General features: G+C 45.7%; 1 protein-coding gene across 1 annotated transcript in view; it reads left to right on the top strand.

The window, feature by feature from the left end:
• The first annotated feature begins 19 nt into the window (after positions 1-19).
• The window catches only part of ARMH1 (armadillo like helical domain containing 1), a 36,745-nt gene continuing 17,980 nt past the window's right edge, over positions 20-18,784 (top strand). The window contains exons 1-5 of the mRNA XM_079776876.1: positions 20-54; positions 12,471-12,594; positions 13,986-14,213; positions 16,892-16,960; positions 17,863-18,029. Of these exons, the coding sequence (XP_079633002.1) occupies positions 14,008-14,213; positions 16,892-16,960; positions 17,863-18,029 (442 nt within the window). The 5' untranslated portion in view covers positions 20-54; positions 12,471-12,594; positions 13,986-14,007. The remainder of the gene's footprint in view (positions 55-12,470; positions 12,595-13,985; positions 14,214-16,891; positions 16,961-17,862; positions 18,030-18,784) is intronic.

An 18,784-nucleotide genomic window follows, 5' to 3' on the forward strand; every position in this document is an offset into this window, starting at 1 on the left:
AGGTATTGGTCAGCCTGGACGCCGATCAGGAAGAGTCCCCACCCTCCTGTGTAGGTAAGAGGGTCTGCGTGAGAGTTGCTCTGTTCTGGGAGTGGAGAGGGTCTCCTTTCTCTACCGCGTGTTACCCTACGGGGTGGACAGTGCCCTTTGACATACCTCGTCTAGCTACCTCTACCATCCCCTAGATCGCAGCTCCGACAACGGGAGGTAGAAAACCGTACAAACGGCCTAGCGGGCGCGTGCCGGCCCATCCTCCACTCAGTGGAGCGAGGCGTATTCTGACTGACGGGGTGGGTAGGAGGCAGTGGGGAAAACTACGGAGGAAGACTTTGGAGAATGCTCTATTCGCGGGGGACACAAAGGGGTTAAGTAATACAGTTTTCTTGCATTTATCCATGGATTTAACAAATACGGAGCACCTATTATGTAGGTGGGCTCTAGTGAGGATTAAGCTTTTGACCCTGACTTCCATAAGTCTTAAATGGAGAAGGAGGAGAACTATTCGTTAACCAAATCTAACTCTGTGAGCTCAGAAAGTGTTGAAGGGATATTATGGCAGTGGGGATGGCTCTTGAGGTGGACCTTGAAAGACCTGTGGAGAAAGGACTCTACAGGAACTCAAACTGAGGAGGGCCATAGAGGATCAGCATCTGGCCAGAGGAGGTACGAATGCGAAAGTAACCTTAGAAGAACAGTTAGGCTCATCCTGGAGGGTCTTTGATGCCAAGCTCAGCTTTGAATTTATAGGTAAATCTTACTGATGATAAAAATTTCCCAGTGTGTTTCCTATTGAGTGCAAGAGCTTATCCTAGGAACAGTGGGGAGTCACTGCAGGGCTTTAGCAGAGGAGTAATAATCATATTTGTGTTTTAGAAAGATCAGTGTGGAGGATGGATTGGGGATTGGGAGGAGGAAGACGAGTTAGGAAGTTGTTTCAACAATGGGGACGGATTATGTGCCGGAACCGGTTTGGCTCAGTGGATAGAGCGTCGGCCTTCGGACTCAAGGGTCCCAGGTTCGATTCCGGTCAAGGGCATGTACCTTGGTTGCGGGCACATCCCCAGTAGGGGGTGTGCAGGAGGCAGCTGATCGATGTTTCTCTCTCATCAATGTTTCTAACTCTCTATCCCTCTCTCTTCCTCTCTGTAAAAAATCAATAAAATTTAAAAAAAAAACAATGGGGACGGATTATGATGTCGTAAAGCAGGCGTCCTCAAACTACGGCCCGCGGGCCACATGCAGGTGTTTTTGCCGTGTTTTGTTTTTTTACTTCAAAATAAGATATGTGCAGTGTGCATAGGAATTTGTTCATAGTTTTTTTTTAACTATAGTCCGGCCCTCCAACGTTCTGAGGGACAGTGAACTGGCCCCGTTTAAAAAGTTTGAGGACCCCTGTCGTAAAGCATGGAAAGGTATCAGGAATGAAGAGGGAGGGGATGGATTCCTTAGACACTTATGAGCTAAAAAGAGCTGGACTTGGTGCCTGGTGAGGCAAGTAGGAGAAAGGAAAGATGACTTCTGAACTTCTAGCTTGGGCAAACAGAAAGGAGAGGAAGCAGGGTTTTTAGGAGAGGGTAAGTTCTGGGCCTGGCAAAATTTGAGGTGCCAGTGGGACATCCAGGGGGAGGTGTCCAGGAGGCAGTGGAGTATGCCTGACTGGAGTTTGCAAGATAAGTCTGAACTGGAAACAGAAAGGTGAGAGTCTGTACTGCCTTACAGATGGCTGCCACACCAGTGGATTGACTCAGTGGGCTGGCCCAGAGAGTATGTGTAGAATCAGGAGAGAAGAGGGCTGAGGACAGATCGCTAAGAAGCACCAAAGCCTGAGGGCAAAGGGGAATGAATCTGCAAAGGCAATTGAGATGAAGTGTCCAGAATGGTAAGATAATCAGAAGTAGAACGTGGTATATCAGAAGCCACGGGAGGAAAGTGTTGAAGGCTGATGACTAATAAAATAAGGTCTGAAAAAATCCACTGGATTTAGAAACAAGGAAGTTGTTGGTGCTGGAAGCAGAGGTCAAATTACAGTGAGTTGAGAAGTAGGTGGGAAGATGAGAAAGCGAAGATTGCATGTACAAATACACTTTCAAGATGGTTGGCTCTTTAGGAGAAAAAAGAAAGATGGCAATAGCTGGAAGGAGACACAAGTTTTTATTCAGGTGGGAGAAATGCTGTTGGCATGGGTCCAGATAAAGGAAAAAAATTATAGAGAAAGAGAGATAACTGAGAAAGTTATGGCAATCCTGGAAAAAGAATAACATAAGGAATCCAAAGCACTGGTGGAGAAATTCACTTAGGTGGCATGAGCCCTGGCCTGTGTTGCTAAGTGGTTAGAGCGTCAGCCCGTGAACCAAAAGGTTGCAGGTTCGATTCCCGATCAGGGCACATGCCCGGGTTGCAGGCTTGATCCCCAGTAGGGGGTCTGCAGGAGGCAGCTGATCAATGATTATCATCTCTGATGTTTCTATCTCACTCTCCCTCTCCGAAATCAATCCTATATAATAATAGAGTAACATGTAAATTACCATCACTCCGCTACGCCCACGATTGGGCGGCAGGAGGCTGGGGGGCGGGACTCGCGGTGGCCTATTCGGCCATTGAGAGGCACGGATCCTCTGCCACTGAGGGGGGCTACCCTGCTGTTGAGAGGCGCAGGGGGCGGGACTCCCGCCCCCTGTGCCTCTTAAAGGCCAGATCCGCGGCCGCTGAGGGGGCCTGCCGCGGACACCCAGCTGCGCCTCTCAATGGCAGGGTAGCCAGGTGTCCGCGGCAGTCCCTCTCAGCGGCCGTTGAGAGGCACAGGGGGTGGGACTCCCGCCCTCTGCGCCTCTCAACAGCAGGGTAGCCCCCCTCAGCGGCCGCGGACCATCAAAAGTGGGGGAGCTGGGTGCCTGTCTGCTCCGGCACCAGGCCTTTCAGAAGCCTCTGCCGAGCCGGAGGCTTCTGAAAGGCCTGGTGCACCAGCGGACAGGCACCCAGCTCCACCGCGAAAAGCGAAAGCGTGTAGGGGACCCTACACATGCATGATTCAATCATGCACTGGGCCTCTAGTAAATTCATATTTATAGATTCTCAAAACACATTGTGCAGCTTAATAAAATACAGAAAAATAATATATATACTTACTTATTTTTTTCTTTTTAAGTCTTATTTTAAAAAAAGAAAGTGGAGTGATGACGTTGGATTAGTTCCAAGTGATGACGAGGTCCAGGGTGTGGCCATAGGAGTGGGTGGCTGAAGTAAAGTACAGAAGACATTCAAGATGTAGACATGACCATTGAAATCTTCCTGGATGATGGCAGGACTTGAGGGAAAAGGGAAGAGGATGCTTGTGAACTAGGTACCGAAGTCCTTGAATGAAGTGGGTTGTTCTGGAATCTGTAGATGACAGCATGAGGAGCGGTAAAGGTCAATACAGCTGCATGGCATGACCCTCAAAGTAGCAAAAGTTTTTGAAGAAGGTGAAGAAGGTGATGGAATAAGGAGCTGGGTTGGGCTTTGGTGAGGAGACACTGGCCCCACTCTCACCCCTGACGTCCTTGGGGGATAAGAGCCCGGGGAGGGCTATGAAGTGGCACCCCTGAGTAGAGGCAGATTTCTGGGCAGACTGGAGGTAGGCAGAGAGACTGTGGAGGGGCTCAGAGTGGAGGAGACTTTCCTGATCAGGAACAAGGGCTTTCAAGGGCAGAGTAAAGTTGGGAAGGGAAGCAAAGGTGGGAAATGAAGTCAAGGAAGATGAAGCACAGAGCAATGAAGGGATGAGGAGAATGTAGGCAGAGTGGTTGTGGTTGACCTAAAGAGTTACATTTTGTGGGGAGAGCATGAGGGCAGATCTGTGTTGTGCCGTTGGGGGCAGAAGTGAGACTTGGGAGAGGAAAAGTCGGATCTGGGTAGAAAATGAGGGTAGGTCTGGGGAGAGGATGAAGGCAGAGGGTTTTGCAGGAAGGAGATGGGGGGGGAGGGTTGTCTATGAGGAGAGGGTGGAAGGAAAGGCAGCTGTGGGGAAGAGTGGGTGGCAAAAGGGGTCTGTAAGGAGGGTGTGAGTCTGGAGCAGAAGCTAGGGAATCTGTGAGAAGGAAGTGACAAGTTGTAATGCATTTGCCCTGAGGTGGAAGTAAGGACCAGGACACACCCTCCTTAGCTCAGGCTGGAGTTTGGAAGAATGTTTCTTTATTTCTCTGTCTTCCTTCTCCCTTCTGGCCTCCTTCCCTCTCTCTCTCTCTGAATGAGGAGCTGAGTGAGTAGTGGGAATGGGAGCCAAGGAGGGTGCCTCTGTCCCATTCTGTAGGTGAAACTTGCAGCGATGGCCCACAGTGATGCCTTGTTTCCAGGGCCGTCTGGGGACAGTGAGCCAGGCTGGCAGCCCATGCCCTGGAGGCTTCTTGCTTTCAGAAACATGTCTTTTGATTTGGGGAAGTGGGGAGGAGAGAAATTTTTTTTTAGAAACAAGACCTGATTTTATAATACCTCTTCTCGCTCGTTGCTAAGGACCTTTGGCTTAGTATAAGAGCTGAGATTTTGAGATTCTGTAATTTTCGTTTCCCTGCATGAAAGAGTACTATTTGGCTGCTATAGAAATGATTTATAGATGGGTCCAGATTTATTAATCACCTCTGAAGATGGAAAGGAAATTAAAAACAGGGTCCACTCTGGGCTGAAGACAAAGTTGGTTTGTCATCCTTGCAGAAGATCTTGCCAAGGTCAGAAGGCCACAAACAAACCAATTTGGACCGAGGTTCCTAATCCGGATTTTAATTTCATGTGCTTTGATTATTCAGACCATTTTCTCTCCAAGGTAAAATAATGACTATTTTAATTGGTTGCCACTTACAGAGAGAGTCCAATAAGCATGATGGCATCCGTATATTTTTCTCTGGCATTCCATGTGTGCTCCAGTTCTTATGATCAAGCTGGTGAAGCTGACTTTTACTGCATGCTGCATGCCATGACCAGTTGACTATAAATTAAATCCTCTTTTCCAAAAGCCATTTTCCATTAGTGCTAATTTGTTTGCTTCTCATTTCCACTGATCATTAGAGTCTCTGGTTGTGAGCACCAAATTGGAAATAATTTCTTTGACATTTCAAAAAAAAAAATGTCTCCCTTTCTTGAATGCCATTTGGCTGCAGCTAAAGAACATTATGGTTTGCAGAGGAACAGTTCACTCCAATTACAATTTAACTGACCGTTCATGGCACTGAATCCCTGTCCTCAGTGTCCAAAGATGACACCACTGCTGACATTGCTCTTTCCTGTCGTAGCTGTAAAATGCCTCATAGACTGCACTGGCCTCCTTGGATGGAGATGCTGCCACTCTGCACATGACAGCTTTGGGAAGTTGGTCATTTTATGGACCTACATATCATGGACATTCAGATACAACCATCTAAACAGGCGCTGGCTGATTTCTTCTCTCACCCAGCGAACATGTATTAAACATCTATTTTGTGTCAGGCGTTATGCCAGACCCTGAGCACATAAAAATAGGGAAGGCCAACCCCTGCCCTTGAGTACACTCTAGTAGGAGGGATGGGTAAGTTTTACAGCATAGCAGGGGAAGAGATGGCATAGGGGAGCCACAGAGCCCAAAGCCCCTAGTTGTCTTGGAGAATTAGCCAAAGGGCAAAGAGGAGGCGGGCCATTCCTGATGGCAGAGCAGCAGTTGAGATGCCGAGGGCCCTGGGAGGGCCTGGGGAGTTGAGAAGGGGAGGTCTGTTGTAATGTGGAAGTGGCAGGATGAGGTTAGCCTGGGGCCAAGTTTTGGAGGGCCTGTGTGTGCCACATGGAGTTTAGACTTTATCCTGTAAGTCTGCTGGCACCCAGGACATCTGTTTAATCAATTACTGTGTGGAGTGAGAAAATCAAAGTGCTCATTATAAGCATAGTGTTGGATGTCAGTTTGAATAACAGTTTTTGTGCACCCATTATGTGCCAGGGAGGATGCCAGCCACCCAAAATATGAAGATGGAACATGTTGATGTTGAAATTGCCTATCAGGTCTTGGGTAAACAAGAAGACTTATGGGTGGAAGTCATCTATGAACACAGGGAATTGGCCAATAAATCAGCAGTTAGGCAAGGCAGAGCGGGAAGGATAGGAGGCCTGACCTTAGAGGGGGGAAAAAGTTATTTAGAAACGGTGTGGGGGATTTAGAGAATGGTTTGTGACATGGGAAAGCTAGCCTCTATCTCCTAATTCTCACTGGAAGCAGTGACACGGAGCCGGGGGTGGGGTAGGGGTAGTGGGGAGGGCAGGAGAGGTCAGATTTCAGTTGTGACAGAATTTAGATGCAAGTTCTTTGGGCTGAGATGTTTGAAACTTTATCTTGAGGGTAATATGGGGGACAACTGAAGAGTTTCAAACAGGGAAATCTGTCAGATTTGCGTTTTAAACTCTTACATCACCGTGGAGATTAGGATGGGGTAAGCCTGAGATCGGTTAGGAGGCTGCTGCAATAATCCGTGTGAGGGATGGGGGTAATGAAAATAGTGGCCGTGGAGATGAAGATAAATAGACCGATCTGGGGGAGATTTAGGGGGTGTAATTGGCAGAACCTGGCAACAGTTCAAATAAGGAGGGCAAGGGAGAGGGATATACATCAAAGCTCTTGTGTGACCAGGAGAGTGGTAACCCAGTCCCTGACAGAGGACCAACACAGGAGGAGGAGCAGGTGTGAGGGTTTGATGGAAGCGTGTGTAAAACATACCACTGGAGACGTCCACTAGTCATTTAGATGCAGGGATCTGGACCTCATCAGGAGGGAGGCCCAGGCTGAGTGAGAGATCGATTTGGGAGTCATAAAGCCTACAGATGTAACTTGAAGTGATGGGAGTGAAGGACATAACCCAGGAAATTACAAAGAATGAGAAGAAAACGGAGAACAGGGCAAGGACTTGCAAAGGAGTATGAAGAGGATCCAAGAGAGAGAGGGGTCAGGAAAGGAGTTCTGAGAAGAGAGCCATCCACAGTCTATCAGAGGTCAAGAAGATGGGACTGCAAACTAGCCACCGAATAGGACAAGAAGAGAGTATTGGTGACATTTTGGAGCACAGGGGTGAGCAGAATTAGTGCTTTTGCTAAAATGGAGAGAACCTGGATTGTAATTATACACAAATATGAGTTCAGTTTTCATTTCCACCCCTCTTTTAGCTGTGAGACCTTCAACAAATAAGCAAACCTTTTAAAAATATATATATACATACATATTTTATTAATTTCAGAGAGGAAGGGAGAGAGAGAGAAACATCAATGATGAGAGAGAGTCACTCATTGGTCTGCTGCCCCTGCACACGCCACACTGGGGATTGAGCCTGCAACCCGCGTATATGCCCTGACCGGAATCAAACCATGACCTCTTGGTTCATAGGTCAACGCTCATCCACTGAGCCATGCCAGCCAGGCAATAAGCAAACCTTTTAAACATGAAAATTGTGAAGAATAATAGCTCCTTCTTGAGATCTCTAGAGGATTAAGCAAATAGTGTTTATAATATATATTATGGTATGTAACTAGTTCTTAATGAACACTCAAAAAAATGTTAGTTTCTTCTCCTTGCCATCATCCTCTCTTCCCTTCACCATATTTCCCCTTTTATCTTGGTAGTCAAGAAGAATCTTAGATACAGAATTTATCCCAGCAACCAACTCTTGAAATTGGCATATTTTTCTCTTTTCCCCACTGTTCTTCTTTTAAATTATTTTTGAAATTGTATTTAGTGGATATTTTTTTCAATTCTTGTCAAATCTTACTTTGAAGAACATTTGAGATAAAAATAAATAAGGGGCTGGACACTTGCTTGAACATGACTGCCACCTTTTATCTCCCCCTACCTCTCAAAACCTCACTGACTAACACTAAGAAATACAAAAATATATTAAGTCACAAAAGTTCAGAGAAGGCAGCAAGGCAATAGCAGATGAAAGTTCAACAGATATTTGGAAGCTAAAAGGCAGGTGGGGGAATGTTACCTGGTTTGAAGCACCCTAAGAAATTACAAACTGCCCTAGCTGGTTTGGCTCAGTGGATAGAGCATCAGCCTGTGGACTGAAGGGTCCCGGGTTTGATTCCTGGTCAAGGGCACATACTCGGTTGCAGGTTTGATCCCCCACCCTGGTTGGGGCATGTGTGTGAGGCAACCAATCAATGTATCTCTCTCACATGGATGTTTCTCTCTCTCTCTCTCTCTCTGTCTCTCCCCCTCCCTTCCACTCTCTCTAAAAATCAATGGAAAAATATCCTCGGGTGAGGGTTAACAAAAAAAGAAGAAATTACAAATTAAGTGCCTGCAAGGGGAGATTACCAACAAGAAGAAAGTCAGTTCACCCAGTTTAACCTCCAAGAGGCTTAATGTTTGGAAGCACAAGTTACCATAGAAAGTCAGAGTGAGGTATGGAGCTAAACCTGGAGACTGGCTGAAGTCTGTAGGGAGAGCACTTTGCCCCCACCTCAGAGCTCCTCTCTCAACAGCCAAACAACTACTCTAAACTCTCCTGCTGCATAAGGAGAAAGGAAAATGAACAGTGGAGGCCTCCATACTCAGGGACATCAGGCATAACTTTTTAATATGTTTTTAAATTATATATATAACATTTTGTTGTTGTTGTTAATCCACACCTGAGGATATTTTTCCATTGATTTTTTTAGGGAGAGTGGAAGAGAGAGGGAAAGACAGACAGAAACACTGATGTGAGAGAAACACATTGATTCGTTGCCTCCTGCAAGCACCCTAACCAGGGCCCAGGCCAGGGAGGAGCCTGCAACCAAGATACGTTCCCTTGATGGAATCAAACCCAGGACCCTTTGGTCTGCAGGCCAACGCTCTATCCACTGAGAAAAACCGGCTAGGGCTAAATATATTTTTATTGATTTCAGAGAGGAAGGGAGAAAGAGATATATAGAAACATCAATGATGAGAGAAAATCATAAATCGGCTGCCTCCCCTACACACACACACACACACACACACACACACACACACACACACACACACACACTGGGGATTGAGCCCACAACTCAGGCATGTGCCCTGACCAGGAATCAAACCGTGACCTCCTGATTCATAGGTCAAGACTCAACCACTGAGCCACGCCAGTCAGGCTAATATGTTTTTTTCTTAATTGATTTTGAGAGAGAGAGGGGAAGGGAGAGAGAAAGACAAACATCAGTTGGCCACCTCCTGCATGCCCCCTTACTGGGAATTGAGCCTGCAACCTGGGCATGTGCCCTGACTGGGAATCAAACCAGTGTCCTCTTGGTGCATGGGATGCTCAACCAACTGAGCCACACTGGCTGGGCCCTCAGGCATAATTTTAAGGTCAGGGATATAGGATGGAAAACAGTAATAGAGTGAGGGCTATACACTGCACTGTGGCTGCCCAACAAGCCCTCCCCACCCCACCCGCCGGGATGCCAGTAGGCATTTATCAACGCCACTTTCCCTCCCTGGGAAAATAGAAAAGTCTCTGGAGGCCCTGAGGACCCCAGAAGGAAGAAAAACACCTCCACTGACTGACATTTTTAGTTCCTCAGTGAACACTACTCTTGCCTAATAAAGAAATTTCTAAAAATTGAAGGTCACAGCACCTGATTAAAAGAGCCCACTGAGGGCCTAGCATAATAAATGAAAAGACCTGCACCAAGGCCTATCATCATACAATTTCAGAAGAGGTTTTAAAAGCATCAAGAGAAAAAACAGCCCTAGCCGGTTTGGCTCAATGGATAGAGTGTTGGCCTGCGGACTGAAGGGTCCCAGGTTCGATTCTGGTCAAGGGCATAGGCCGGGGTTGTGGGCTCAATCCCCAGTGGGGAGTGTACAGGAGGCAGCCGATCAATGATTCTCTCTCATCATTGATGTTTCAATCTCTCTCTCCCTCTCCCTTCCTCTCTCTGAAATCAATATAAATATTTTTTTTTAAAAAAAGAAATGCCATAATTTTAAGAAAACAGAGTGAAAAAACAAGCCAGAGACATAGGCACAGGAATCAGAATGAAGTCAGACTTCTCAACAGCAACACTGGGGAGGTTAAATCCAAGGGAAGCTTATTTCATATATATATTTCATATATATATTAGAGGCCCGGTGCACAAATCTGTGCCAGGGAGGGATCACAGGAGGGCTCCAGGGCATGTCCGGCCTGTCTCACCCAGTCCCTATCCACTGGACCCCAGCAGCAAGCTGATCTACCGGTCGGAGCGTCTACCTCCTATGGTCAGTGCACGTCATAGCAACTGGTCGAACAGTCGAACAGTCAAACACTTAGCATATTAGGCTTTTATTATATAGGAGATATATATATTGATTTCAGAGAGGAAGGGAGAGGGAGAGAGAGATAGAAACATCATTGATGAGAGAGAATCATTGATCAGCTGCCTCCTGCACACACACACACACACACACACACACACACACACACACATACACACACACCGACTCGGGATCCAGCCCGAAACCCCAGCATGTGCCCTGACCTAGAATTAAACTGTGACCTCCTGGTTCATAGGTCAATACTCAAACACTGAGCCACGCCAGCTGGGCCCAGGGAAGCTTATTTCTAACGTGGAATTATACACTCAACCAATCTAACATGAGGCCAAAAATATTTTCAGACTTCCAAGGACACCCAGAAAAAAAATATTTTTCATTTCTTAGGAAGCTACTAGAGAACGTGCTTCAACAAAAAGAGAGTAAACCAAGAAGGAATATGAGATGAATCCAGGAAATGGGGCGATCAACAGAGAAAACTGGCAAAAGGAAATCCCAGGGCATTGGTGCACCAGGCTTACTAAGCAATGGGTCCAAATGAGCAAAAGACAATGGGCAGAAGTCTCCCGGGAAAAGATGGAACTGATCAGTTAGGACTGAACATTTGGAAAAATCATTGCTACATGTTTGGAACATTTGGAAGAAAATAGCTCCAGGTGCATTGAAAATTAAGCAATTAGAAAAAGAAATTAACTCCAGGTGAAACCAATTTATAAGAGACAGCAAATCTAATAGGTTACAGCTTGAATGCACAGTGTTTATTTGGCCAATAATGTAAACATTAACTATTGATTTAACTATAAATTGTGGGAAACTATAGTATTGTGAGGACAAGGGAGTAAAAATAGGGGTTAGAGTGGTGCAAGAGCTATTTCCTCAATTGCCAGAATATACATATTCTCTAAAATTGACAAATAAAATAATAGCAATGCACTAGTTTGCTAGGCTCCCATAGCAAAGCATCACCACAGACTGGCTTAAACAGCAGAAACCTATTATCTCTGTTCTGGAGGCTCTGATCGAGGTGTTTGAGATTAAGTGTTACAGGGTGGTTTTCTTCTGTGGCCTCTCTCCTTGGCTTGTAGATGGCTGACTTCTGTTGTCTTCCCACGGTCTTCCCTCTGTGTGTCTGTGCCCTAATCTTCTATATATATAAAAGCATAATATGCAAAGTGTCCCCTCGGGAGTTCAAACGATGGGGAGTTTGATCGATTGCTATGATGTGCGCTGACCACCAGGGGGCGGCGCAGAATTAAGGAGGGCCCCGCAGCTGCTAGGGACCCTACCTGCGCACAAATTTTATGCACTGGGCCTCTAGTATTTTATAAGGACACAAGTTATATTGGATTAGGATCCACCCTAATGACCTCATTTTAACTGAATTACCTCTTTAAACACCCCTGTCTCCAAACAAAGTCACATTCTGAGGTACTGAATGTTAGGGGATGAGGGGGACACAACTCAGCCCATACCAAGTAGTATAAACTGATTATTTGGGATTATAGAAGTAAACAGAAGAAATAGCCAACAGAGTTGAAAGTGGCTGCCTCTGGAGTCCTGGAGGATAGCAAGGAATAAGGCAGGTACTATTGATGTTTTACTATAGCAAGTGGGGAGCTGGACCTTGAACCCGGTCTGATGTCAAATCTGATATTCTTCACTCTGCCACAAGATCTGGAGTTCCTCAAGGGCCCTGGCTGTGCCATCTTCATCTCTGCATCTCCCACAGCACCTTGCACGGTGTCATGTGATGGGCCTTCACTACATAGTCACTGATTTAGAGCTCTATCACTGTGATCTTCCATGCTGCCATTTGTTTGTTTTCTGTCTTGAAAAAGAAGACGGGGAAGACGGAGATTCAAAGGAAACTTGAGTGGCCATAAGATCCAGCTGAAAGTTTCCTGCCCCTGGTGTCCTAGAATTGCTGGGTGCATCTGCAATAGCACTTTGAGTGTTGATCCTAGAATGGGTCCATCCACAGCAGGGCAGGGACACCAGGTGCTTTCCTGCCCGATTAAGCTAATGGTGATGTTTCAACCGCTCCTCCCTGGGGTCCAGAACAGCCACTCACCCCCATTTCCTTGAGGCCAGTTTGGCTGTTGAAGATGGCCATGGGCTCTGAGAGTTATTCTCAGACGTAGGGCTGTAATATCATTCACAGTGAGTGATGCATGATCCCATGAAGGGTTTTGGTCATTTTTGTGTTTAGGTTGATCCACAGTTATTCACCTGGCTGTTCGGGCTGACAGGATCCCGGGGTTGTCTCTGTCCCGGAGGCTACATGACGCCCTTCCTGGGAGCACATACCCCGTGTCCTCTGGGGAGGAGAGGAGGTTGGTGTGTATGTCTGTCTGTCTCAGCATGCTTCAGATTATTGCTTCCTAATAAAATCCTGATAGCTGGGCCCCATCAATATCTCAAATACATGTGAGGAAACGTTAATTTAGAATCAATTTTAGGGTGTTTCAGACTGTAAAGTCCTTTTAACTAGATCTCTGGCAAAGATGTAGAAGCACTTTATGGGACTGTAAATTTCATGTTGAACTGTCTTCGTGAAATACACATCTCCCCTACACACAAGCTGTTCTCTCCATATCAATCATGGCCACTGCAAGTAATGTTTCACAAATATTCTGTAAATCACAGAAAACCCCATGATAATGTGAAATATGACTTTCACTTGTCTGTTAGACAAAAGAATCACACATGCCTCTCTCCCATCAGCACTAACATTTGTTATGGATAATAACACTTTCAATCACAACTATTTTTGGAAAACGGGTTTATTTTAAACCTTCCCTCCCCCCACTGAAAACACTCTCCCAAGGACACAGGCTCCTACAAACCACAGCCCATTAATCCAACTATGGAATGGGAACTTTTTCTTCCCACTAACTTTTTTTAAAGTTGTTTTTAAAACTGGCCGGGTGGCTCATTTGGTTGGAAAGGTTGCAGGTTCAATCCCCAGTTGGGGCATATACAGGGAGGCAATCGATAGATGTTTCTCACATCAGTGTTTCTCTCTCTCTCCCTTTCTCTCTCTCTCTCTCTCTAAAATCAATAAAAACAGCCCGGCCAGAGTGGCTGGGTTGGAACATCGTCCCGTGCACCAAAAGGTTGCAGGTTTGATCCCTGGTTGGGGCACCTTCGGAAGACAATCAATCAATGTTTTTCTCCTCCCTCTCTCTAAGCATATCCTCAGGTGGGGATTTAAAAAATAAAATAAATAAAAACATATCCTCAGGTGAGGATTTTTTAAAAGTTGTTTTGAAGAGCATTAGTATAAAAGCCCAAGATACAAGGTTATGTAATACTTAAGAGGAGGACAGGTCTCTAAAGTCCCTAAATCTCTGACCCTCTGTGAAGTGACGATAAGACAGGTCCAGGTTTTTATCAAGCACCTTCATCTCAACTGGAGCCTGTGGTCCTTTTAGTTGCTGGCATCAGCAAAGATGCCGAAGAGCTAAAATTTTAGCCCTTCGATTTGAGGCTGGCATTTACCTTGATATTTGTAATTCCGTTACAACACAGCTAGAGCTTCCCTGTTCGAGCAGCAGGTGACCAGTCGTAGAGGTGTATTTTGAATGTCACTATATCCATGTGAGTGACAGAGGCTCACCTGTTTCCAGTTGATTGCCTGAAGAGCAAAGCCCCTGGAGTAACCTGCAGGGCTCACCTGGTTCTGAACCCTTTGGTAACCTGTCTGTTTTCCTTCCCTCTGTAGCCAACTTCAGGACTGATTGATCATGACTTCTATAAAGGAGCAGGCAGCAATTAGCCGGCTCTTGAGTTTTTTACAGGATTGGGACAATGCTGGAAAAGCCGCAAGGAGTCACATCCTTGACAATTTCATTGAAAACAACCAAGGCAAGACTGCCCCTGAACTGGAGCAGGAGTTTTCCCAGGGAGCCAGCTTGTTCCTGGTACGCTTGACCACCTGGCTTAGACTCACGTATCCTTTGCTGAACAGGAGAGAGAAAAAGAAAACAAAAAAAAAAACAAAAAAATAGGCCGTCTTCAAAAGAAAAAAGTAGAGGCGATTATTGAGGAAGCTCTTTTCTCCATTCTAAGATTTTAGAACAGGACATCTGGTGGTCAGATATCGTCTAAAAATCAAGAACTCAATTTCTTGTCTTTCCAACCTATAAATATATCCTCATCTCACTCCTAACCTCTTTTGTGCCCATCAGAGTTAAAGTCGGTATTCCTTCCGTCTAGAACTAATCCTCTATTAGTATTGCACTTGAATCCCCTCCTATCTCCTTAGGGACTGTATTCTTTCTCTGCTATAGTTTCCACCTTTGCCTCATCACCAGATTTTTTAAAACGTATTTTTATTGATTTCAGAGAGGAAGGGAGAGGGAGAGAGAGATAGAAACATCAATGATGAAAGAGAATCATTGATCAGCTACCTCCTGCATGCCCCCTACTGGGGATACAGCCCACAACCTGGGCATGTGCCCTTGACCAGAATTGAACCCGGGACTCTTCAGTCAGCAGGCCGATGCTCTATCCACTGAACCAAATCAGCTAGGGCTCAAACCCTTTATTTAATCTTAAACTTCCAGAATATATGAGTGAAACTAAGGATTTGTATATTATAATGACAAAACTATTAGTTGCCATTTATTGAGTCTTTTTCTAGGCACTAAGTTATGTACTGTACAAATATTATCGAATTTGAACCTAACGCCAAGCCTATTAAGTGATTGGTATTATCCCATTTTATAGATAAGAAAGATGAACCTTTAAAAGGTTGAGTAATTTACTGGTAAGTGGCAGAGATAAGGTTTGACGGGTCTGTCTGGCCCAAAGCCCACATGCCACCCACTCATCTTCAGTGTCTCCCACCCAGTGGACAGTGCAGAGCCTCAGCCCCACCTCTAACACTATACAAGGAGTAATCTAGCCCCACTCGCTCCACCTGCCTCCAGGCAGGGAGACCTGACTATAAGAACTCAGACTCTGAGTGAGGCTGCCTCAGTTCATATCCTGGTTCCATCAGTTAACATTGGGACCTTGAGCAGGTCATTAACCTGTCTGAGATTGTTTGCTCATGAAGTGAATGGAAATACCACCTGGCCAGCGTGGCTCAGTGGTTGAGCATCGACCTATGAACCAGGAGGTCACGGTTCAATTCCTGGTCAGGGCACATGCCTGGGTTGAGGGCTCAATCCCCAGTGAGGGGCGTGCAGGAGGCAGCTGATCAATGATTCTCGTCATTGATGTTTCTATCTCTCTCTCTCCCTTCCTCTCTGAAATCAATAAAAATATATTTTTTTAAAGAAAGATATACTAATAGAACCCACTGCGGGGTGCGGTGAGCATTCAATGAGACAATGCAAGCAAAGTCATTAGCACAGTGCCTGGCACACTACAAATGCTTTGCATTTGTTAGCTACCACTGATATTGTGGCAGGCTTCTGGAACTAATTGCTGAAGTAATGAACCAAGAATGCCTAAATTTCAGCTAATTTCTTAAGTGTTCTAAAAGCCTGTGATGTGTGATGAGTGGCTATGAACATAGGACTTACCTGGGACAGAGGAAACAGGAGATGATGAAAGTTGGTCAGCCTAGCTGGCAACTGAAAAAAAAGAGGGAAAATGCACTGGGGCAGGAATGGAAGCTGGGGTTCGGAGGAGCAGGAGGCGGACAAGGTAGAAATGGAGAGACTACCGTGTGAGCTGATAGTCAGGCCCCCAGCTATAGCGGCAACAGGCAGGAGCAAACACTGTTTCTGTAGTAAAGAGCCTTTCCTAATGAGCCAATCTGTCTCTATGTCTATGGGCATCCTGGGAACCAGGGTGCGGCAGAGATAATTTGCCTCACGCACCCTCCCCCCCAACAAAGCACCATTACCTCCAACCCGTTACATTAGCCTTTATCAGTCTTGGAAGCTCTCAGTTATCCTCCATGAGCTGCAATAATTTCAGCTAATTTCTTAAGTGTTCTAAGAGCCTGTGATGTGTGATGAGCCTAGTAATTGTTGACTGGTTCCTTTTCTGTTGTGGTTTGATTTCATACCTTATATTCAGGCTGATGCGTGCTCTGGGTGCTTTATTACAATGAAGCTTTTTGCAAAGGCTCACATTAAAAATAACATTAAATACTGAGGTTGTTTTAAATCAGAGTTTAATTTTTCTGCTATCTCCTGTTGTTCTTATTAGGAAGACATGCAATTCTTCATAAAGATAGTGACCTCCAGTGTAAAGCTTTGAGCAAGTACAAAATTGGGAATTAATGATGAAGCTGATTGTTTTTAGAGAAGTCTAAAAATGAGGCGCAAAGTAATGAACTATGCTGAGACCCAAGGGTGCAATAGTCATGGCAGAGAGAGGCTTTCTCCAGGCAGCCTTTATTCATCAGAGCCTCCTTGCTCTCTAGAGAGCCTGTCAGAGCCAAGGTGGCTGAACTCTCCCAGGAGAGCTTCCTGGAGAACCATGAACATGCCTGCCAGCACCCCGCTCCCGACCCCACATGTGTCACCCCTTCTCCAACCTAATGGCCCTTCTCAGATAAAAGGTCATTCTGGGTCATCCTAGGTCATTGATGGTGCCAGTGATCAGACACAAGATCTGGTTTCTGTGTGGAAAAACACCCTGAAATTCACTCTTTAACTTGTCATTCAGATATATGACCGGCTCAAGCTTAGAGAAGGTTTTAAGGTCCATTGGCATCTTCTTAGCATCTGTAAACAGGTAAGTTCTGTTCTGGAGAGATTCTGGGTTCTCTGCTGCATATCGGGCTCATGGTGTCCTTGGCATCCGCACCACATGGGACCAGGGCTTCTAGTTATGTGTGGTACCTATTAGCCCCCAGGATGGGCCCAGGGGTAGTGTCAGCTGTGCTCCTGTTCTAGTTGCTCCTCCATCCCATGTTCTCCACTGACCCTTTACTAATCAGCATCCCCTTGGTTGTGAAATACAGAAAATCAACTCATACTGGATCAGGGAAAAGGGCAATTTATTAGCTCACTTACCTGAAAAGCCAGAGGGTAGAAATCCATATTTCAGACCTAACTAGATCCAGGGGTTCAAAATATGTCATCGGTACTTGGTCTTTCCCTCTCTTTTTCTCCGTTTCTCAGCCCTGTTTGTCTCTGAATTCATAGGCCTCGTTGTGCTGTGATCCTCAGAAGCTCCAGGCATGCATCTTTGTAACTCAACCACACACCAAAAAGGAAGCATATCTTTCCCACGGGTTCCCAAGAAAGTCTCGGGTTTTAAACCTCAGTGGACCAGCTCAGGGCACACACCTGGCCCCAAACAAATGACTAGAGTCAGAAGGATGACATACCCTGTCACCTGCTTACCCTACCAAAACCACATGGCTTATGAGGGGTAGAGGGATGATTCCCCAAGGGACGGGTGAGCTGCTATTACAAGAAAAAGAACAGATGCTAGAAAACCAAACACAAAAAAATATTCATTGTATTGAACTTGCTAAGTGCAAAAGGAAGAATTTCCCAACTATTGTGTCACTTTACCCATGAGCATTTCCTGAATAGGAGGGCAAAGTATGTGAAGGAAGCACCTTAGAAAGGTTAGTGCCAAGGAACTTGACAAGTGTCTTATTTCTACTCTTCTATCCCTCTGGACAGCAACCGGTACCTTATAGAATTTCTTGAGGTTGGAGGCGTCCTAACACTCTTGGAAATACTGGGGCTGGAGAAGATCAAAGAGGAGGACAAGAAGGAATCCATCAAGCTACTTCAGGTTATTGCAAACTCTGGCAGGAAGTACAAGGAGCTCATTTGTGAAAGCTATGGTGGGTACTGCGTATGAGAAGGGTGAACTCCCATGTCTGCCTCGGGGCCTGGGTGAGGCAGTGGCAGACCCAGCACTGCCCGGGAAAGCGTGCCGCGGAACTGGCTGCACTGCGAGCACTTGGTCCAGTGGACTCCGTTAGCTCCCACCCATATCGCCACCCCCAGACCCAGATTTATGAATTTCCTCATTCATCACCTGCTCAAATCTTTCTACTGTGGTTTTGGAAACACTTTTTCCATTTTAAATATATCCTTTTACATGCATCCATTCAACAGAGATTTATTGAGCCATTGCCTAAAATCCTTTGTGAAACCAACTTATGAATAACTCTAGAAATAAAATTGAAATAAAATCATTGAATATGAGTGCTAGGTACATGCTAAGGTGCTGGGAACACAAAGATGGATAAAATACAGTCCCTGCCAAAGAGCTTACAGTGTGGTGAGAAAGGTATGTAATCCGGGCTTTTCAGTATGATCCATTAAATGCTCTGACTAAGGCGAGTAAAAGAGATGCCATCCCCTAAGCATCCCTTTGTCAAAGCACTTCCTTCGTTGCACTTTTTTGTTGTTGTTGTTGTTAAACCTCACCCGAGGATATTTTTCCATTGATTTTTTTTAGGGAGAGTGTAAGAGAGAGGGAAAGACAGAGAAAAACATCAATGCGCACATCGATTGGTTGCCTCCTGCACCAGCCCTGACCAGGGCCTGGGCCGGGGAGGAGCCTACAAACAAAGAATCGAACCTGGAACCC

This window comes from Cnephaeus nilssonii (genome assembly GCF_951640355.1).
Source record: "Cnephaeus nilssonii genome assembly, chromosome: 7".
Lineage (NCBI taxonomy): Eukaryota > Metazoa > Chordata > Mammalia > Chiroptera > Vespertilionidae > Cnephaeus > Cnephaeus nilssonii.